Below are 20,243 nucleotides of genomic sequence, written 5' to 3' on the forward strand. Positions count from 1 at the left end.
AATAATTAAGGGTAAAATATAAAAAAACATTAAATGTCAAAAAAAATATCAAATTAAAACTCACAAAATAGACCACACCTTTTTTTTCAAATTTGAAGTTTATAAATAGAAGCGGAGAAAATATTTATTAAATTAATGTATGATTAACGCATTTGATATTACTATACCATTAAAATAAATTATCTTGATGACTAAAATTTTGGTCAAAAAATGGGTATTTCTCTATATTAACTCAGGTTTCATGCCGTGATTAAACAATTAAACGAGGGAGATTAAATAAGAATAATGAAATAACAAAAAAAAAATTAACGAAATGACATTATAGCATGTTATTGTTAAATGAAGCTACGTGAAGACTTAGACAACGAAGTCCTATTCGTACACGTGTCAACCTAACAACAATGTGTTCCAGCTGGCCGGTACCATTTGGATACTTCAACAAGAGATCAGAGAAAATCAGACCAAAGCGCCCAAATTCTTATAAATATTACCTGATTCCTCGAGTCCAAATTTCAAAAATTATTTTTTACATGGGAAACGAGTAATAATTCTTAAAAAAAAAAAGTCGTGACTTTCTTTAACACTAGGAAACAAGTATAAATTAATCAATAATTCAATATAATATTAATATTAAATTAAAATTAAAATTTACAAAAGTCACTTATTTGAACTAATCTATTTTAGATTTTATTTTGAATTTTGTGCAATTGGCCACATTTTAGCTTATTTTTTAATAAATTAATAAAAATTTAATCCATAATTTACAAGTTATGAGTATCAATATAAGAATTTAGTCCATAATTTACAAGATGGTGAGTTTAAATTTCACTTCTGATATAAATATTTGGTTAAGTATTTAGGTATAAGTTTGTCTCAAAAAAAAATTTTTTTTACTCATAAGCACTGAGCACTTGTAAGTCTTTTTAGGTATAATAGTACTTGAAAAATTTAAAATTGTAACAATTTTATTTCTTATTATTAAAATATTAATTTAACCATTAAAACGGCTTTTTTACTCAGATGCGATAAACAGTAAAAAAATTTACTCAGATATGATAAAATCAAAACTATTTACCAAAATACTATACCTAAAATCGTTCAGACCGTGAACGACTTTAAATTTGTACATAACTTGTTCTTGGTTTGAACAACTTCAGTGAGGCCCACATCAGAAAATAAAAGTTGTTCTCAATTTGAACAACTTCAGTGGGGCCCACATCACCAAATGAAAGTTGTTCTTAGTCTAAACAACTTTAGTAGGACCCACAATCCATATTTGTCTTATGCTCCATGTGAAATTGCTTCCTTCCATGCCTTTTCAATTTTTATTTGATCAAACCACACTTTTGTTTTTTCTTGCCACACACAAAGTTACTCAAAGAGTAGTCTTTCATTGTTTGAAACTCGACTCACGCGTAAGGATTCCTTCCATACATATTCCCATCAATATAGGACTCAGGGAGTGGTCATTCATTGTCTTCAACTTTGTTTTGACAAGCGAGTGCATAGCGTAATTTTGGTTTATATAATGACATTCGACATTCCCACTTCATCTACCTTTTCATCGCTTCTCAAATTGTTCTTAAACTTGGCTGATTCCTTCCATTCTTCTTTCTCCTTCCACACTTTCGTGTGACGTAGGTGGTGTGTGCGGTCTTGCAGTTGTATATATTTCATCTCAACTTGAAACTTGATTTTTCTTATGAATAAGGTACATTCTCTAGATTAATTTTTTTTAAATTTTGGTATGTATTTTGCTAAATGATGAATAAAAATTTTATATTTAGTCATTTTAACATGTTGAGTTTGTTTTAATTAAAAAATGTAGACATATAATTAATTGTCATAAAAAATAAATTGTAGTTTACTTTTTTATAACCTGATTAAAAATATAACTGTTTTCTCAGTAGATAGTGTTTGAGTAAATATGTAGTCAGATTAAATATGTATCTGGTTAGATAATATTTGGTTGTGAGCTTAATCTGGTCTTATATCTTGTGAAAACTAGCACTAAGTGGTGCCCAAATTTTCCTGATAAAAAGAATACTAATGGTGGGATTAATAATAATGAAAGAGAGGAGTTTTTTTATTTAATTTTTGGGGAAAATTAGAGAGGAGGACTTAGGAAAAGTAATATTTATTAAAGATAAGCATAAAAATTATAATTATTTAGGGAGACCAAATAATAAAATATAAATTTAAAAAAATTACTCATCAATAATGGCTAATTGTTTTGTCATATTAAGTAATTATAATTTTAAAATAACTAGTGTGAAATAGTTATTAACATTTATTTTTGTTTTTAATCATAAGGATGCTTTTTTGGGTCACTTAAATGGTACCTAATGTAAAATTACACAAGTGTATTTATTATAAGCTTATCATTATTTAATGTAAATTTACCTTTATGTGTTAGTCAAAGAATAATTATATTCCTTTCAGCCTCTAATTTCTAAAATGTATACAATTATAAGATCGCACACACCACCTACTTCACACGAAAGTGTGGAAGGAGAAAGAAGAATAGAGGAATCAGTCAAGTTTAAGAACAATTTGAGAAGTGATGAGAAGGCAGATGGAGTGGGAATGTAAAATGCCATTATATATACCAAAGTTACACTATGCACTCACATGCCAAAACAAAGCTAAAGACAATAAATGACCACTCCCTGAGTCCTATATTGATGGGAATATGTAGGGAAGGAATCCTTATGGGTGAGTTGAGCTTCAAACAATGAAAGACTATTCTTTGAGTGACTGTGCTTGTGGCAAGAAAAAACAAAAGTATAGTTTGGTCAAATAAAAATTGAAAAAGCACGGAAGGAAGCAATTTCACGTGGAACATAGGACTCGTAGGCCCCATTGAAATTGTTCAGACCAAGAACAACTTTCATTTGGTGATGTGGGCCCCACTGAAGTTGTTGAGACCAAAAACGAGTTCTGTACAAATTTAAAATTTAAAATCGTTCACAGTCTGAAGGATTTCAAGTGTAGTATCTTGGTAAATAGTTTTGATCTCATCGTATCTGAGTAAATTTTTTTACTGTTCATCGTATCTGAGTAAAAAAGCCCCATTAAAATAGTGACAATAATAACTGATAATATTTTTAATAATATGGGATAAAATTATTATGATTTAAAAATTTCAAGACAATATTAAACTCAAAAATAACTTTCAGTAACCAATGCTTCTAAATAAATTTTTTTAAAACAAATTCGCACCATAATAATTCTAGTAACTCTCAATTCTAATGAATGCTGGCTCCCCTAAATTTCCGTCATTGAAAAAATAAGGAAAAGAAGGGAAAAAGTGTACCGTACACAACTCCCACACACAATCTCTGGGTCTCGTGAAACGGGATGTTGACTGGGAATATAGCGGTACGCCGTTATTTGCTCTGTTACCGGTAAACGCAAGTAAGCGACGAATTAAGTAAGTGGGTGCCGGTATTTTGTAGAACATCCGCAACCAAAGCGCGCCAGGGCGAGCGTGTGCTTCAAGTTTAACTCCGTCTTTACCGCACTTTGCCGGTTAATTATTTTATTAGCTTTCCCTTTGGCTTTAGAGCGCCTTCCTTCCCCAGCTGCGTTTCGCCGTTTTCCTTGTACGACAAGCACTCCATCCGCCAATCTCCTCCGCTCCCCATCCCCCCAAACGACACTTTCAGATATTTTGTCGCTTTTTTTTTTTCCATAGTATAAATATTTAAAATAAATATTATGTTCAGATATTTTGCCCAATAAAAAGTACATAAAATGCATTTATAAGGATGAGTTTCACCCCAGAAAAATGAAAAAGAAAAGAATAATGATGCAAACAATTTGCTGATTAAATTAACTACTGGGTAAGGTACAAATGATTAAAATTGAAGATTAAATATTTCAAAAGGTTTTTTTTTGTAGATTTATGTTAGACTATTAGCTTCTATTCTGTTCAGAATATAAAACAAATGAAATCATTTATATTTTATAAATAGTATAGCTTTTATATACTACCTCCGGTCCTAATTATAAGACCCAGTTGACTAATTTGAGGAGATTAAGGAAGTAAGTTAAGTTAGTTATTTGTAACAAATAAATGTTGCCATTCCTAAAATATCCTTGCTAATTAAGTGTGTTGGTTAGAACTATCATTATTAGAAGGACTATTTTGGAAAAAAATGCATAAATATGAGAGACAAAAGATTGGGTCTTATAATTAGGACCAAACTAAAAGTCAAACGGGGTCTTATATTAAGGACCGGAGGTAGTATATTTTACGTATTACTTCTTGTTCTAATTATAAAACTTCATTTGTAATCTACAAACGAAGTCTTATAAATCGAATCGGATAGTACTAATCATATGGACATGGGGTGTGGAATTAGTGAATGTACATTGAAATTTCCATTTTGGATTTTTTCTTGAAGAAAATAAAAGCCTATCAGTTATGACCTACCAATTCCATAGTCAATGTTTAAAAAGCAAAAATGGATCCGTCTTCAAGATAGTAGGATTCTTGTCAATTCCAAGCTGATGATCCTTTGAGATGATTCAAAGTTGAATCATGCAGATGAAAATAAGCGAACTTATATTAAAAAATATATATTTACTATTTTTGTATCTTTTTCTTCATTATATTGTGAACAATCAATAATCAATCCATATTAATATACAATATATATAATTTATAGCCAATTGCCATTAACAAAAAAAAACTCAAAATTTAGATTTATTGAATGCTGGGACCTAACTAATCTGTACTTATTAAATAAATTGAGCTTGTGACTCCCTTTTTTTAATCATTTTAAGTGGATGCAGTGTTGACATGAACACCAATGCATGGAAGTTGTACGCTTAAATAATTGTCCAAAAGGATAAAAAAAAAAGAAAACAAAATGTGATATAATTGTCCCTACATTTCCAAGGGCACCCTTACTAGTTCTTTAATTTACTTCTGTGTCCCATTCCCCCCGAGCAAACCCAGCTTGACAGGTGTGTGCTTCTCTATATATAGCACTTTCTCTTCGTTCTCTTCCCCACACGCTCCCACCCAACGCAAACACAACCTTCCCCATCTTCTCCTCTGTATCTCTCCGAGCATTACTTGCTTTCTCTCTCCGACAATTTCTCTGTCTGAAACCAGAAACCCACCATGCCTGAGGCACCAGACCACTCCATAGACTACAACCTTGTAGAGAGCAACAGGAAAACTCTCGAGTTCATCGAGGATGTCACCTCCAACGCCGACCAAGTCCAGAGTAATGTCCTCGCCGAAATCCTGTCCCGTAATGCCAACGTTGAATACCTGCAGAGATACGGCCTGAATGGCGCCACCGACCGCGACACCTTCAAGAAGCTCCTCCCTGTCGTCTCCTACGAGGACATCGAACCCGACATTACCCGCATCGCCAATGGCGACACCTCCCCAATCCTCTGTTCCAAACCCGTCTCTGAGTTCCTCACTAGGTCCCCCCCTCTCGAATCGTCACAATGAATTTAATTAATAATTCCCCTGTTTTTACAGTTTTAAAATCTGGCTCCTCAACGTTTCCGCCTGTGTTTTTGCTTGATTTTGCAGTTCTGGGACTTCCGGCGGCGAGAGGAAGCTGATGCCGACGATCGAAGAAGAGCTCGGAAGAAGGTCGTTGCTTTACAGTCTGCTGATGCCGGTGATGAGCCAGTACGTTCCTGGGTTAGAGAAAGGAAAAGGAATGTACTTTCTGTTCATAAAATCCGAAGCGAAAACGCCAGGAGGCCTAGTGGCTCGCCCTGTGTTGACGAGTTATTACAAAAGCTCTTACTTTAAGGACAGACCCTACGATCCCTACACCAACTACACCAGCCCCAACGAGACGGTCCTCTGTTCGGATTCTTACCAGAGCATGTATTCTCAGTTGCTCTGCGGGCTGTGCCAACGCCACGATGTCGTCCGGGTCGGCGCCGTTTTCGCCTCAGGCTTCATTCGCGCCATCCGCTTCCTGGAGAAACATTGGGCCCTTCTCGCTAACGACATCCGCACAGGAACCATTAATCCCCAGATCACTGACACATCGGTGCGAGGCTCTGTTATGGAGATCCTCAAACCCGACCCGGAACTCGCTGGCTTCATCGAGTCCGAGTGTAGGAAGAGCTCGTGGCAGGGGATTATAACCAGGCTGTGGCCTAATACTAAGTATGTGGATGTTATTGTTACAGGCACAATGTCACAGTACATTCCTACGTTGGACTATTACAGCAATGGCCTCCCTCTCGTCTGTACCATGTATGCCTCCAGCGAGTGTTACTTCGGAGTCAACCTTAACCCTCTCTGCAAACCCAGCGAAGTCTCTTACACCCTCATCCCCAACATGTGCTACTTCGAATTCCTCCCTGTAAATCGCAGCAATGGCGCTGTCAACGACAAGGACCAGAAAGAATTGGTCGAGCTCGTAGATGTTAAGGTCGGTCAAGAATACGAGCTCGTCGTCACAACCTACGCCGGTAATATTTCCGTTCCTCGTTTTGTTAATTTACGCATTGTTTGTGACTGGATTTGACGGTGGGAGTTTGAATTTGTATTTGCAGGTTTGTACAGGTACAGAGTTGGGGACATTCTGAGGGTGTCGGGGTTCAAGAACAAGGCGCCGCAATTCCACTTCGTATGTCGGAAAAACGTGGTTCTGAGCATAGATTCCGACAAGACGGACGAGGTTGAGCTTCAGAACGCGATGAAGAACGCGGTGACTCATCTGATGCCATTCGACGCGGCGGTTTCAGAGTACACGAGCTACGCCGACACGTCGACGATCCCAGGGCACTACGTGCTCTACTGGGAAGTCAGCCTGAACGGGTCAACGCCAATTCCGCCGTCGGTGTACGAGGATTGCTGCCTGACGGTGGAGGAGTCACTGAACAGCGTGTACCGGCAAGGTCGTGTGTCGGACAAGTCGATCGGACCGTTGGAGATTAAGATCGTGGAACAGGGGACGTTCGATAAGCTTATGGATTATGCAATTAGTTTGGGAGCTTCGATAAATCAGTACAAGACACCGAGGTGTGTGAAGTTCAAGCCTGTGGTTGAGCTTTTGGATTCGAGAGTCGTGAGTTCTTATTTCAGTCCAAAGTGTCCCAAGTGGGCGCCGGGACACAAGCAATGGATTAATCTGAATAACTGAGGATGTTGACGAGGATGAAGATGATGATGATGGGTTCATTAATGCTGTTGGTCTTTTTATTTCTTCTTCAATTAGGTAAATTAGTTACTTAATTAGGGTAATTTTATGTTGAAGAAAGGCTCCATTTTTAAGTTTGCTGCATTTTCAATTTGACTTTGCATAGGGAGGGACCTCATGATCTTCTTCAGCTTCCACCACTACCTCTGTAAAAAGCAATTCCTGTTTCAAACAGTCTTTCTTCTTTCTCCTCCTCCTCTTCTTCTCTTTCCAGTGATGACTCATTATGTTGTTAGGTAAGGTTTGGTTGGAATTAGAGTTTTGACTCTTTCTGGGAATTTTGCCTATTCAAGTATCATGGACTTGTCATGAGCTTTTTATCTATGAGGTTGTCAACTCAAGAACAAAAGAAGAAGAAAAGCTAAGCAATCAGAAGAAACGTAGCAGTACAAGCACTCATTTTTTTTTTCTAAAAACAATTATTCAACTACACACAAAATATCCATTTATTAAATTTCAAGTTACAGAGGATAAAGAGAACATACGTGTGAATTAAGAAATATTTTTAAATGCACCACTAAAAAATATGCATGTTAATATATAGTGTTCCGTACATCCATGAAAGTGGGGTTACCAAGTACTGTTACGGTGGAGCTAAACTAATGAACAGGGAGGGGCTGTGAGATTTGCCTGCTAAAGAGGGCTCTTTGATGAACAAATTTTGCAACTTGATTAAGACTTGTCTGATACCAATTTTAAAAATTAAAAAAAAATTAGTTTAGTGGGGGAAGAAAGAGATATATATATATATATATATATATATATATAAAACTTGTTATTACAACTCTTGGAGAGAATATTACCACATAACCATATCCTCTTAAATCTCAATATATCTCTATCAGTCTCTTTAACAAGTAGTGGAGTGTCTCAGACTCAGATTCTTCCATTAAATCAAGAAACTTAAATAAAAACCCATTAGTGGGGCATTGTGAATGAACACAGCACTGGAACTGGAAGTTCACATATAGATCAAAATGACATGATTTATTCTCTGGGGATGATGAATCGTGGGTTAGTGAAATCAGTAAGTGGGAGAGCATTAAATGGCATCAGAAACAGTGAAGAGGGAGAAGAAGACTGGAATATTTGGGAAGGAGAGGTACTGAGATTGATGTTGGAATTAATGGAGATGGATGGGAGCAAATAAGGAAGAATCAGAGCAGTATCCCTTTCCCTCTTTCCCTGTTCGCTACATTCTCTGCAAACAAACAAGCAAACAAACCAAACAAGAACTGTTTCTCTCTTTTCTTTTCTTTTCAGACACACAATAATAATATCAGGATCATATTGGTGAAGTAACACAGTACACTTTAAATTGGCTGCGATGGATTTGATATTCCTTAAGATAACATCAAAGATTTAAATTTTATGTAATTTTTTTTTAGAACAATGTTGAAGGAGCCACCACCAGTTGAATCTAAAAATGTATGAATATCTATTGACACAATAAAACCAAATATGCGAGATAATTATATGAAAACATGTGTTCATAATATGATGGGTTTTTTTTCCATTATATATTGCAGAATTTCTTGTTTTGTGATAAAAATTGCCAGGAAAAGAAGACATCTCAATTCCCAAGATTTTATTAGGCATGATACAATTAATATGCTAACTGAGATTACATCAAAAGAAGCCTAATGTTTTTAAGAGAAACGCGTTGGCTAGACAGAAGACTTTAATTTGAGTAGTTTGATAGTGATTAATCAGATTATGTATGTTTATAAACGAGACAAAGCTCTTTTCTTGATACTGACCAACGCGAGCGCATTGATCATTTAGAAATATTTTAAATTAAATTAGGTTCATTAATTCAAACCATTTAATCAACTGAAAATTACTAATTTTTTTAACAAAAATGAATAGAATTAAACTTGTTGCATGTCAAAAGTGATCTGATCAAAGGTTCATTCCAGATGAATAAATGACATTCTTAATTTATCTTTATATATATAGCTGATTCATTGGAGTATATGAAACCCATATATGTGTGTGCGAGTGTTCATAAATTAGTAGAGGCTGATTAAAATAAGAAGGTAATACGTATGCGTGACAAAACTAAATACTAATATGAGAAGACCAAAGGAAGAAGAAAAGAAAGAGAGGAAGGGACAACTTGTGGGGCTTATAAATGAAATTGACCTTGTGATGTGAATTAGGTTTTTGATTCCCTTTTTTTCCTAACTTTTTGTTTGCCCGTTCTCAGCATCAACCCCACAAACTAATATATGTACGTATATTGATTTTGATTAATCATAAAATGAAAACTCTTGTGTCATAATAATACATTTCTCCAACTAGGAATTATTATTTAACACATGTGATGCATGTTTGTGTCCATATTTTGATTATCTTGCCTAATTATATGCCCACCTTAGCTTTTTGTTTAGCACAAGAGATTAGCAATTCTTACCTCCGGTTTTAAATATAAAATTTAGTTTGTAATATAATAGATTTTATATTTAAAATTAAAGGTGTTAAACAGGAGTTGACATATTTTCTTACTCATTGTACATAACATGACAGGTTGGTCATGATATATATTTAGGAAGCATCACCCAATAGTCCCTTATTACTTAATTGCATAAAAACATCAAAGGAGTTGGGCTTTGACCGGGTGAAAACTATTTTAAGTAAATACAATTATTCTTCAGTTGTATGCAACATATCTTTCACTGTATGCAAAGCATTTTTTAGCTACATTTGCACAATTAACTATTTAATGAGAAATTTTTTTATAAGTTTTTCTTTAATATTTGTAGCATGTGAATGGTAAGCTATATTAAGAATTTTACTATGGATATTGATGCACACAGTGTTATACACAAAAAAAAAAAAAAGAGTAACAGCCAATGAAGATTTTATAAAATCTTTGAAAACTAGTATACCAATCAAGCTTAGAAGAGTAGTCCATATAGGTAACGCTTTCCAAATAATGTGCACTTTGTTCAAGCAGTTAAAGAGTTTTCAATTTATTTAAACTACCCAATTCGGACGAAATACAAGTTTGACAAACTAAACTTGTATTACCAAATGCTTAGACGGAACATACCAGCACGTCACTTGAAGATAGAATGAACTATATTAAAACATCTAATTCAAGCAAAATATCCTGATGATATACTAATTAGATTGACTCCCAAATATATAATTTTTCTAAATTATTCTTATTTATCGTGCATAATAAGAGAGCTTTAATCAACGATCAGCAATTAGCTAGTTTTAATATATATATATATATATAAATACACGATTAAAAATATTCTTAAAAATCAACACAAATAATTTAAAAATAATTAAATTGAATTTTTTTAATATGTATAAATTATTTTTCTATATCTCATATATTAGCAACATAGGAAAGATATCAATTTTTTTTTTTGGCGGGCTAGAAAGGATATCAACTTGGAAATTTATTCAAAAGAATTGAAATTAAATTTGTTGGGATTTTTACTGTACATCAGAAAACTCATCTAGTTGCAGGAGGGGACAAGTCCACGTAAGAGGAAGATCGCCCTGTCTGCGGGGCCCACCTCCCATGCATTCACGGCTCCCCATGGGCGTAGAATCCGGCACCAAGAGCAACTGGATTGGCCTTCGACCGTCCCCATCGGTGGGGACCAACCAGGCATTGCTTGCCACGTCTCCGGTACACCGTTGACCTGTCGTACAAGATTCCTCTCTTTCTCCTCCAAAAGCTAAATGGGGGAAAAAAGGAGGAAGTGCGGGTGTGGGCCCCCACTATGGGCCTCGCCAGTGACAGCCCTACAAACCACGTGGTACTGTCATCTCGGATCTCTTTTTCCACGCTTGTGCTCCGATCCGATCCAGTTAATACGGGTCTAAGTGGGTCTTGGTGGTGGGATCACCTGCTCTTGACAGCATAGAAGATAAATACACCATCTAGTTAGCATTGGCCGTACGGCAATGAAGTTCTGTTTTCCTCACAGTTGTGTGATCTGGCAAATGACTTACTTGAGCAAGAGTTGTTGCGTGGGGCTGCGCCGCAGCTGATCGCAATGCTGCCTTATCCATTTTCGTTGAATCAACTGAAAGCTAGATGTTTCTTTTCCCTAAAGAAGAAAAGACAGAATTTTCAGCTGATTTGATATGGTTCAAAGAAATAGAATTTTTTCAAGATATGCGCCACTTCCCATTTACTGTTTAATACTCCTCCAATAAGATCCAATTATTAAATTGACTTTAATCTTAAATATAAGGCATTTTTTTATATTTATTATTTTTTTAAATTACTGCTATTGATATCCTCTTAATCATAATCAAACAGAAAAAAGGGAGCATATTAAAAAAGATAATTATGATATTTTAAGAAAAACATGTCATATTTCTTATAATTAACTAATTTACCTAACTTTTTTAATCTAATTTAATTAGTTATTATTAGACTTCGTTTGTAGACTACAAACAACATCTTATAATTAGAACCGGAGGCAATATTAATTAATAATGTTGTACTATTTTACTCATCACTTTTTTATTTTTACCAATCATATTTTAACTTAAACCACATATGTGTACTTTTATTCTAAAAATTATATAAATTTTCTTAAAAATAAAAAGAAGCCTATAGAAACCATATATACAACTTTTTTCTATGTGCTTCTAAGTAAGTGGAAAAAAGTTTATGTAATTTAAATAAATAATTCTATAACAAACCTATAATGCCAACTTATTACTATCTCCAATTTTAATTATAAGATCTCGTCTGTAGTTTATAAAAATTTATAAACTACAAATGAGATCTTGTAATTAGAATAGGAGGTAGTACATTTTATTATACATAATATGCTGATCCTACTAATCTTTCCTTACAGATTTTTTTTTGTTTTACCGGAGAAATTGCAAAATGGATTTGAATGCCTTCCAGCAAATCCTCAAAGTGAATCTCACTTTCTCTACAGCTCTATCCTTATGAATCGTGATCTGTATTTGTCATTAGATTACTTCAGATTAATAATTTTAAATAATTATACATCACTAAAGATATATATTTGGCAAAAATGAATCATTAGAAAGGGACTGAACTTGTGGTAGAATAACTAACAAAGGAAACCAAAAGGCAAAAAGCTTGATGTTAATTGATAAAGAGTGGAACTTTCACATTTCATTGTTTATATTCTTTTATAATTGCCCCAAATATTTTTAATATATATAATTATTAAAGAAATATTATTGTATTTAAACACTTATAACCCTTTTCAGTTTTCACTATTACTAATACTTGTTGGTTCCGTTCATTGGGCAAATAGAAAATAGCAAACAAGGAAAAAAAATTCACACAAGAAAAATCTTAAATCTCATTAATTATATTGTAAAATTTAATAAATAAATTTTTATCTTTATCCATGTTTAATATATATGCTTCATAATAAAATAACAATCTGCACACAGATAAATGAAGGATAAAAATGTGTGTTCACAAGAAAAATTTAATAATATGACTTATAAATATAATTAAAAAAAACAGTTTACCTCCCAACCATGTTACAACATATGAGTAACAGTTATTCCTCCGATTTTTAATGTAAAACTTAATGAACTAATTTGAGTAGATTAGGAATGTTAGTTAAATTAGCTAATATGATTTTTGTTGTTGTAAAATACTCTAAACATCTTTCTTGATTCATCATTTCCCATTCTATTTGATTATTGTTGAAAGAATATCAATTGAGTTAATTAATTTTTTTTTTTAAATATGTACATCAACTTTCCAACTAAGTCATACGTTCAACGCAAGAGCAGTACTAAAGATTTGGGCATTTTTAACATTTATTGATTGACTTGATATTTTCTTTACTAATCATGGAGCCAGCCATGATAAAGATGGGAAGCAGTTATGACAAGAATTAGGCGAAGGACAACTGACTTCTATTCATGGAAAAGTTTTCAAACTAATAAAAGTACTAGCATGAACAAGCAATATTTCATTTACTTTTATGTGATTTAATTCCTATCTTACTTTAAGACAACCTTCTTTTTCTCGCCTTTGCCCTTGATGACTGAGGAAATTTAATGGTCTAAATGACTTTTTAAATTAATGTTCCTGGCGTTTTTCATAATTTTGTTGAAATTAATATGATTTAATTAACTCACAGTATAATTAAAGGATGCTAATTAATAATCATTCAAAACTCTAGCACGCCTATTAGATTAATAATTAATTAAAAAATATGTTACCGAGAAAAATGAAGCATGGAATTCAACTTAAAAATATTTCTCAACTTCTAAGTCGTAAATTTTCGAACAATTTGAATTATTTGATTATCGTAGCCAGGAGGGGCTTACATTTTGTGGGGTCACTTCACACGTGGCAGCACCCACGTGGGCGATAGTCACTGGACATTGACACGTGTGCTTTGACTGCCTCCTCACTAGGTACCCTCTCAAATGGCCCCCACCCCACACGTGACCCTTGCCCCACTCTCCCCACCGTACTCCCCATGACATTCTAATTTACAAAATAAAAAATTAATTAATTTAGCTAGATCTAATTGTTTTTGTCTAACATATGAGTTGTATTAGACAGAGACATATATCAAAAATAGAACATATGATATAATAAGTAAAAATCTTATATTTCTTCTGTTTATGTATAGAGAAATTTGTCACAAGAAAATTAAAGATTTAATCTATGCCGTAACCTTATAGCAATGTGACTTTTAAAATATATGATTATTTTATAAAAAAGTATCTGCCATTTTTTTAATGAAAATATGATGTAAATAAGTTTGTTTTCCAAAAACAAAAAAGAAGAGTTTTTTATATGTTATAGTTTTGTCACTAATTTTTATTGGTCAAATTTTTCAATAAGTTAAAAATAAAAATACAAGAAAGTGAGAAACTGTATCCCTTAATTTTACGCTATATCTATATAAAATTATTTTGGTATTTTTAATCAGTTTTATGTCTCTTTGATTTTTATTCTAAAATAAAATGTAATATCAAATATTTTAATTACTAGCTTTGGCAGGAGGGGATTGCGTATGAGCGAGAAAATTAAATGAGAAATGAAATGTCTCTTAAGTCTTATATGGACCAATTATTATATTGGATTATGGCAAAAATTATGCATGTGTGTGTGTGTGTGTGTGTGTGATATAGAACAGAGAAAGACAAACCTTAAATCCAGAACCAGTTTCTCAGGTTGCTGCTGAATTAGGTTTGCCGAATTAATCACACCAATTAAACAACACAAAATTTAAGTCACCATATGAAACATTTGCTTCATTAAACATCTTTTAAATGACGAGACACTAATTAATTAAGACACGTTTATTAGTTTAATTATATGTACTCCTTTGGTCCTATTTACAGGCAGAAAGAGAAAATATTTTTTGGTCCTATTTACAGGGAACTGGAAGAAATTTTTTATATAGATGTACAATTTTACCTTTCATTTATTATTATATTGACTTTGTTTACATGAAGCTTAGTGTATATTAAATAGGGATAAAATCGAAAAGTTGTTGAATTTTAAATGAAAGTTAATGAAATTTAAAGTTTTTTTTGGTTTAAATGAAACATATTGGAAGTGACTTATAAATAGGATAAGAGGAGTATATCATTATTTTGATCCACTCAAACCTTTGAATTTGGCTTATACTTCTTTCAAATACATTATTATTATTATAGCTGGTACTTAGTTTTCAAATCTTTTTTTTAAAAGAATAATTTTCCTACTCACATTCATATTAATATAATATAACATGTGTAGAGTAGGGTTAATTTGTCGAATCAAAACTTTCTAGAAGACGCGCACATTATTTTACGTATCAATGGTGTTCACCAGTTAAACACAGTAGCTGTAACTATTGGTCTTGTCCCTTTCTTAATTGCCTCATCATCCAATCAAATTAAAACGCACATTATATATATATATATATATATATAATCTCTGTGTGTGAGTGTGTGTATACGTAAGAGGGTGGTGCCATGTTTCACAAGCAGAATACAAGACCAGGGTGTAATGATAATTAATGTTTCAAAAAATATTAGCAGCAACAATAGTTTTTATTATCCTCTTCAGCAAAAAAAAAAAGGGAAGCTTATTTGATCAAACACTTTATTTTGTGCCTAATGTCTTCCTAGCTAACAATAACACTTGTGCTGCTTGTTTTTTCCAATGATAGCTACATAAATCTAACATCAAACATATACTATATAAACAATATATATATATATATATATATCTATCTCTGCTTTGTTTTGGAGCCAATAAAATTTCATGCATGCAGTTATATATATATATATGGATAAGCTTTAATTATTAGTATCTTCACCGCCTTCAACCACTCATAAGCCCTCTTTCCTCTTTATCTCCAATGTTTCTGGACCACTTGGCAACTGAGACTCATGTTGTATTTTTCAAATCCTATACCCAACTAGCTACTTAATTAGCTCTAATTCGAAGGATTAAATTAAGGGTTTTTTTTTTTCCCGTGTAAGAGTTTAATTTGAGTGATACTTAGCTTGTTATATATATATGAATATATTTAATAGACACACAGAGACCAGTTCGATTTCTTATAGTTCTTGTCATGTTAGGGTAGATCTGAAGCAATAGTTCTCTAGATATCTCGAGCTAATTAGATAATTAAAGAGCTAATAACTTCCCATTAAAGATGTCAATAACTAAAAATACTGTTCAAAAATCCTGCTTGGACGACCGAGTCTAACTGATTATGGGTCAGACTCTAGATTATTTTGATTAAAACCAATATAATGGCTTTGTTTGGGATCACGATGAAAAACACTCATAAGTACACATCATGTAAATTGAAATAAAACTCTCCTCACATACTTGCCTCATATTTCATAAATTACGATTGAAAAACTATTTATAAGTTGTTCTAAATAGACCCAATATCTCAATCACACAATACACATACACAGTCAAAGCTAAATTAAATGATCAATTTAGGTCCAAATTATCAGTTGATTCCTATTTCTTATTATTTTAATGATGAATCTGTGTTGGGCCAAATATCGCACGTATACCAAGCATTATATTCTCTTCTTGATATAATGATTCTGTATTAAAAGAAGAGACTTGTGTAACAGATAACTCACTAGTGGTTAATATAATTATGATATAATAATTAATTATTGTAATTAATCAGTGAAAGGAGCAGAAGAAGTAGTCTGAAAGTGATACAAACATAATTAATAGCCGTGTTTTGAGACATGTTCTGCATATTCTATAGCAATCATCTTCAATGTTTCTGCAGGTTTCACCTACTCCATATAAGCCTCGCCTTAATCATATTATTAAACTCTCTGTTTAATAATTAATTAAGGGATAATTGAAGAGGATAGAATAAAGAATTACCTCTCTTTGATCTATCTGAAATTATAATGGCAGCTGTATGTATTATAGTAATTAAGCCTTTAATTGAGGACCACACTATAGACATAAGGTTGATCTATATATAGGGTTTCTTGAATAAGCAAGAAGGGTTAAAGAAGGAACAGAACCTTTCTTGCATTATTAATTCTCATTCCTCTGAGTTATTATTAGTCCCTTAATGATTGATCTAGCTTCTTAATATATATATATTATGGTTAAGTTAAAATATGATTGGTTAAACACATTGACTTTTTATCATCCTTTTGAAGGCTATATGTATGCATGTCTGCTTTTGTGCAAACTAGTAAGTTCATCGACCTTTGTTTCTTGTGAAAGAGTCTTTAAACTTATCTGCAACTTATTTATTTCTTTTAGGGGATTAATATATTATCCAAGCAACATAATATATTAATTAATAAGTCTTACTTCACACAGGAAAATTTGATAATATAGCTAGCTTCACACAACATAATATATTATTCAAATCTCTAGCTAGTAGACTTTTTGACATTCCTGAAATTAAAAAAGTCAATTTCCATTGTCATTCTAAGCAGAAAAAAGTCGGATTGATCGAGTTAATTGGATGAATTGGGTTGCTTCGGTCAAAAGGTGCCTTTAGTTATTTTTTCTCTTTGGATTATATTATATTGAACCAAACAGATCATGATCTTTCTGGTAATAAATACTAGTATTTGCTAATTAAGTAGAATTATTCTAACAAATTTATCAGTGATAAAAGTAAATAGTAAAAATAATAATAAAGGAATGATGAAAATTTATCAGTGATCTTGTGCATCAATCCATATAAATATTTATATATCTAATAAATTTACATGAAGCAGTCACACTGTCCACAAGTTAATTACGTCGCATAGGCAGAAATATACGTCTCGAGATAATATAGTATATAGAACCTGACTTTCTATAAAATATAGAAGTATAAGAAATCACACAATTCGCTGGTCATAAAAAATACAACTTATTTTAAATCTAACACACACACACACACACAGGTCGATCCATCCACATATGAAAAAAGTAAACAACTTCTCTTTTATCTGAAATAATGGTCAAGAAAATGGGCATGTTAATTAATTAATATGTGCTTTCAAAGCTCTTCATCAGTCAAATTAGTACAGAGAATATATAAGAATATGAATATAAATATATATATGTATATATAACAGCATGTGTTTATTAAAATGAAGCAATCAGTGAGTGACAAAGATTTCTGCTTTCAAGTTTCAATCTGACGTCCCCCCCCCCCAAAGAAAAAAGTCTTCTTCTTCAATTTCTGTTTACTGTTAAAAACATGTTTTTTTCTGCAGAGTTCAACCACTCTGATCTGTGCGTAGTAGGATTATTATATTGACATATTCGGTTCAAAAAATTTGATTTTTATGAGCTTCCTGTTGATAAGTTTACATCAATCCCTCAGATAATAAATAATAAATTTCGCTGTCATTAAGTCTTCAAGATGACTGAAAAATGCCAAAAAAATAAACCTCTCCTTCACGCTAGCAGTTACGTCTTCAAAGAGGACAAGACAGAAAGAAATATATCAAATAATTGAAGGATACTTTAATTTCATGCTTAAGATGAAGCAATCTGAATTAAATTTTGTGAACAATGTTTGGTCAAATGAGACAGACACACATATAAATTATAAGCCTTTCGATCGATTGTCAAGCACCAACCGGAACCATCTTTTACACATGCTTTATTAGTTATAATTATGTTATTAGTGTTCATTAACAACTATTCAGGACTTTAATTTGATCTCTGGCCTGGGTTCATCATTGGTTTGTGCTAAACCACATGAAATTTTAAGAAACAAGAGCATCATTCTTCATTCTCTAGTAGCCTCGTATTTTCCCACACCTTTTACTGCAAAAAAAAAAAAAACCCTTAAAGAATCAGTTATTATTGTGTGATTTTTGTGGAAAGTTAATAACTTACGAATAATGATGAGATCATGATGTATATGATTTGTCTTAGATAACGTCCTTTATTTGTTTATCTTAATTTTGTAAAAGTTTATTTTATTAGTAATTATAATTTGTTAGTGGGTTCACACTCGTAGAAGTAGAATTACATAAGTTAACCTTTTTTAATAAAAAAGTTCTTACTTAGTCCTGAAAATATGAGTAAATTAAAATCCGTCTTAATCATAATCAATTAGAATCTCCTCATTTTATAATATTTAGCTATCCATTATTCAAGTGCATAGCATGGTGCATCATTTGCAAGTCATAAGCTCATATATCTATTTTAAAGAAATTATTCTAATTATGATAGGCCAATTTACTTGCTCTTTCATATGCTTCCCCTTTATGAGAATTTTATGATATATATTGATATATTGTATGAGTATGAATGCTGGTTCAAAGCATAAAATTGATAATGAGTGGTATAAAATGACATAGTTTCATATACACAATGGGTCAAGCAATCGGAGTTTAAATTTTCGTCTCAAAACAAATTAGCATTTTGCCGAATATAAATTACAAATTTTGTTGAACTAAATTCAAATTATTTTTATACTTTCATGAAAACTATATCATAAAAATAGCCTAAAAAATTACGAATATAGATATATAATTTATTTTGGATATTCACTCTATCACTTTTTTTTTTGCTAAAGCATATGTATCCTCCTATTGGAGGCAATTATATTTTCTAGACACTGTCGGGCACTAAATATAGGTACTTCTCCCAGCAGGGATTCAAATCTTAGTTTATCATGTTATGAGAGGTTAGCTGCTAGACCCAATCCTCCTTGGTCACTCTATCAATTAAAAAAAAGAAAGAAAGAAAGTAAACATGAAATAGAAATAAAAATTGTTTACAAAAACAGAACAAAAAAAAGGGGCAGCCCACAGTTTGGTGAGTTGGCCACATCACCAATTTGGTGGGCTGCACCCACACCCCTACGTGAGCCAACCGACGAATCTTACAACATAGATTTTGTTGTGTGATTCAAAGATTGTTCTTGCACCAATTAGAGTTGAATCCAGTAAAAAGAAACTAGTTCCTCGTAACATGATAAATCAATATTTAATTTTTTTAGGAGAAATACCTACATTTAGTACTTGACAGTAACTTGAATAGGACTGTCTCTAATAGAAGGATGCCTATGCTTAGGGACAAAAAGAAAAAAAGATTGTTCTCCTAGCCTACAGAGTCGGATTGAATTAGTAAGAACTTGGCTTATAACCTATAATGTTATAAGTTTCAATCCCATTATCAATATAAAAATTTTGTTGGTAGATAATATGTAAGTATCTCTATGAACATTTTCTAAATCTGGAGCTATGTTCTGATGTCAATAAACTTATGGAATATAACTCACCTAAGCAATTTTTGTCTCAAAAAAAGAAGATTGTTGTATGAAAAATATGAATTATATTGGAATTGAAGAAGGGGAATTAGTTGGAACTTGACCTGCAATATTATTCGATTATTATTTTTGTGCTAACGACAAGTTTTTTGTTAAAGATTTTCCACAAGCTTACATGGCATAATATATATAATCTTACGTTCTAAAAACTTCCATTTCTTCTGATTGATTAGGTTGATACATAGTTTATAGCCTAATCATTCACCTCATAAATTGCCAAAATCTAATATATATATATATATATATAAAAATGATTGAGCTCATATTATTATATTTATCA

At 32.4% G+C, this 20,243-nt stretch overlaps 1 protein-coding gene across 1 annotated transcript; it reads left to right on the top strand.

The window, feature by feature from the left end:
* The first annotated feature begins 5,028 nt into the window (after positions 1-5,028).
* LOC114755932 (indole-3-acetic acid-amido synthetase GH3.6-like) lies at positions 5,029-7,471 on the top strand. Its single transcript, XM_028944831.1, has 3 exons — positions 5,029-5,448; positions 5,561-6,462; positions 6,547-7,471. Exons 1-3 carry the CDS (start codon positions 5,135-5,137, stop codon positions 7,134-7,136), a joined length of 1,806 nt encoding a protein of 601 aa, XP_028800664.1. The 5' UTR covers positions 5,029-5,134; the 3' UTR covers positions 7,137-7,471.
* Positions 7,472-20,243: the final 12,772 nt, after the last annotated feature.

The sequence above is a fragment of the Neltuma alba genome, unplaced genomic scaffold (assembly GCF_004799145.2).
Source record: "Neltuma alba isolate B1F8T4 unplaced genomic scaffold, ASM479914v2 tig00001359_pilon, whole genome shotgun sequence".
Classification (NCBI taxonomy): domain Eukaryota; kingdom Viridiplantae; phylum Streptophyta; class Magnoliopsida; order Fabales; family Fabaceae; genus Neltuma; species Neltuma alba.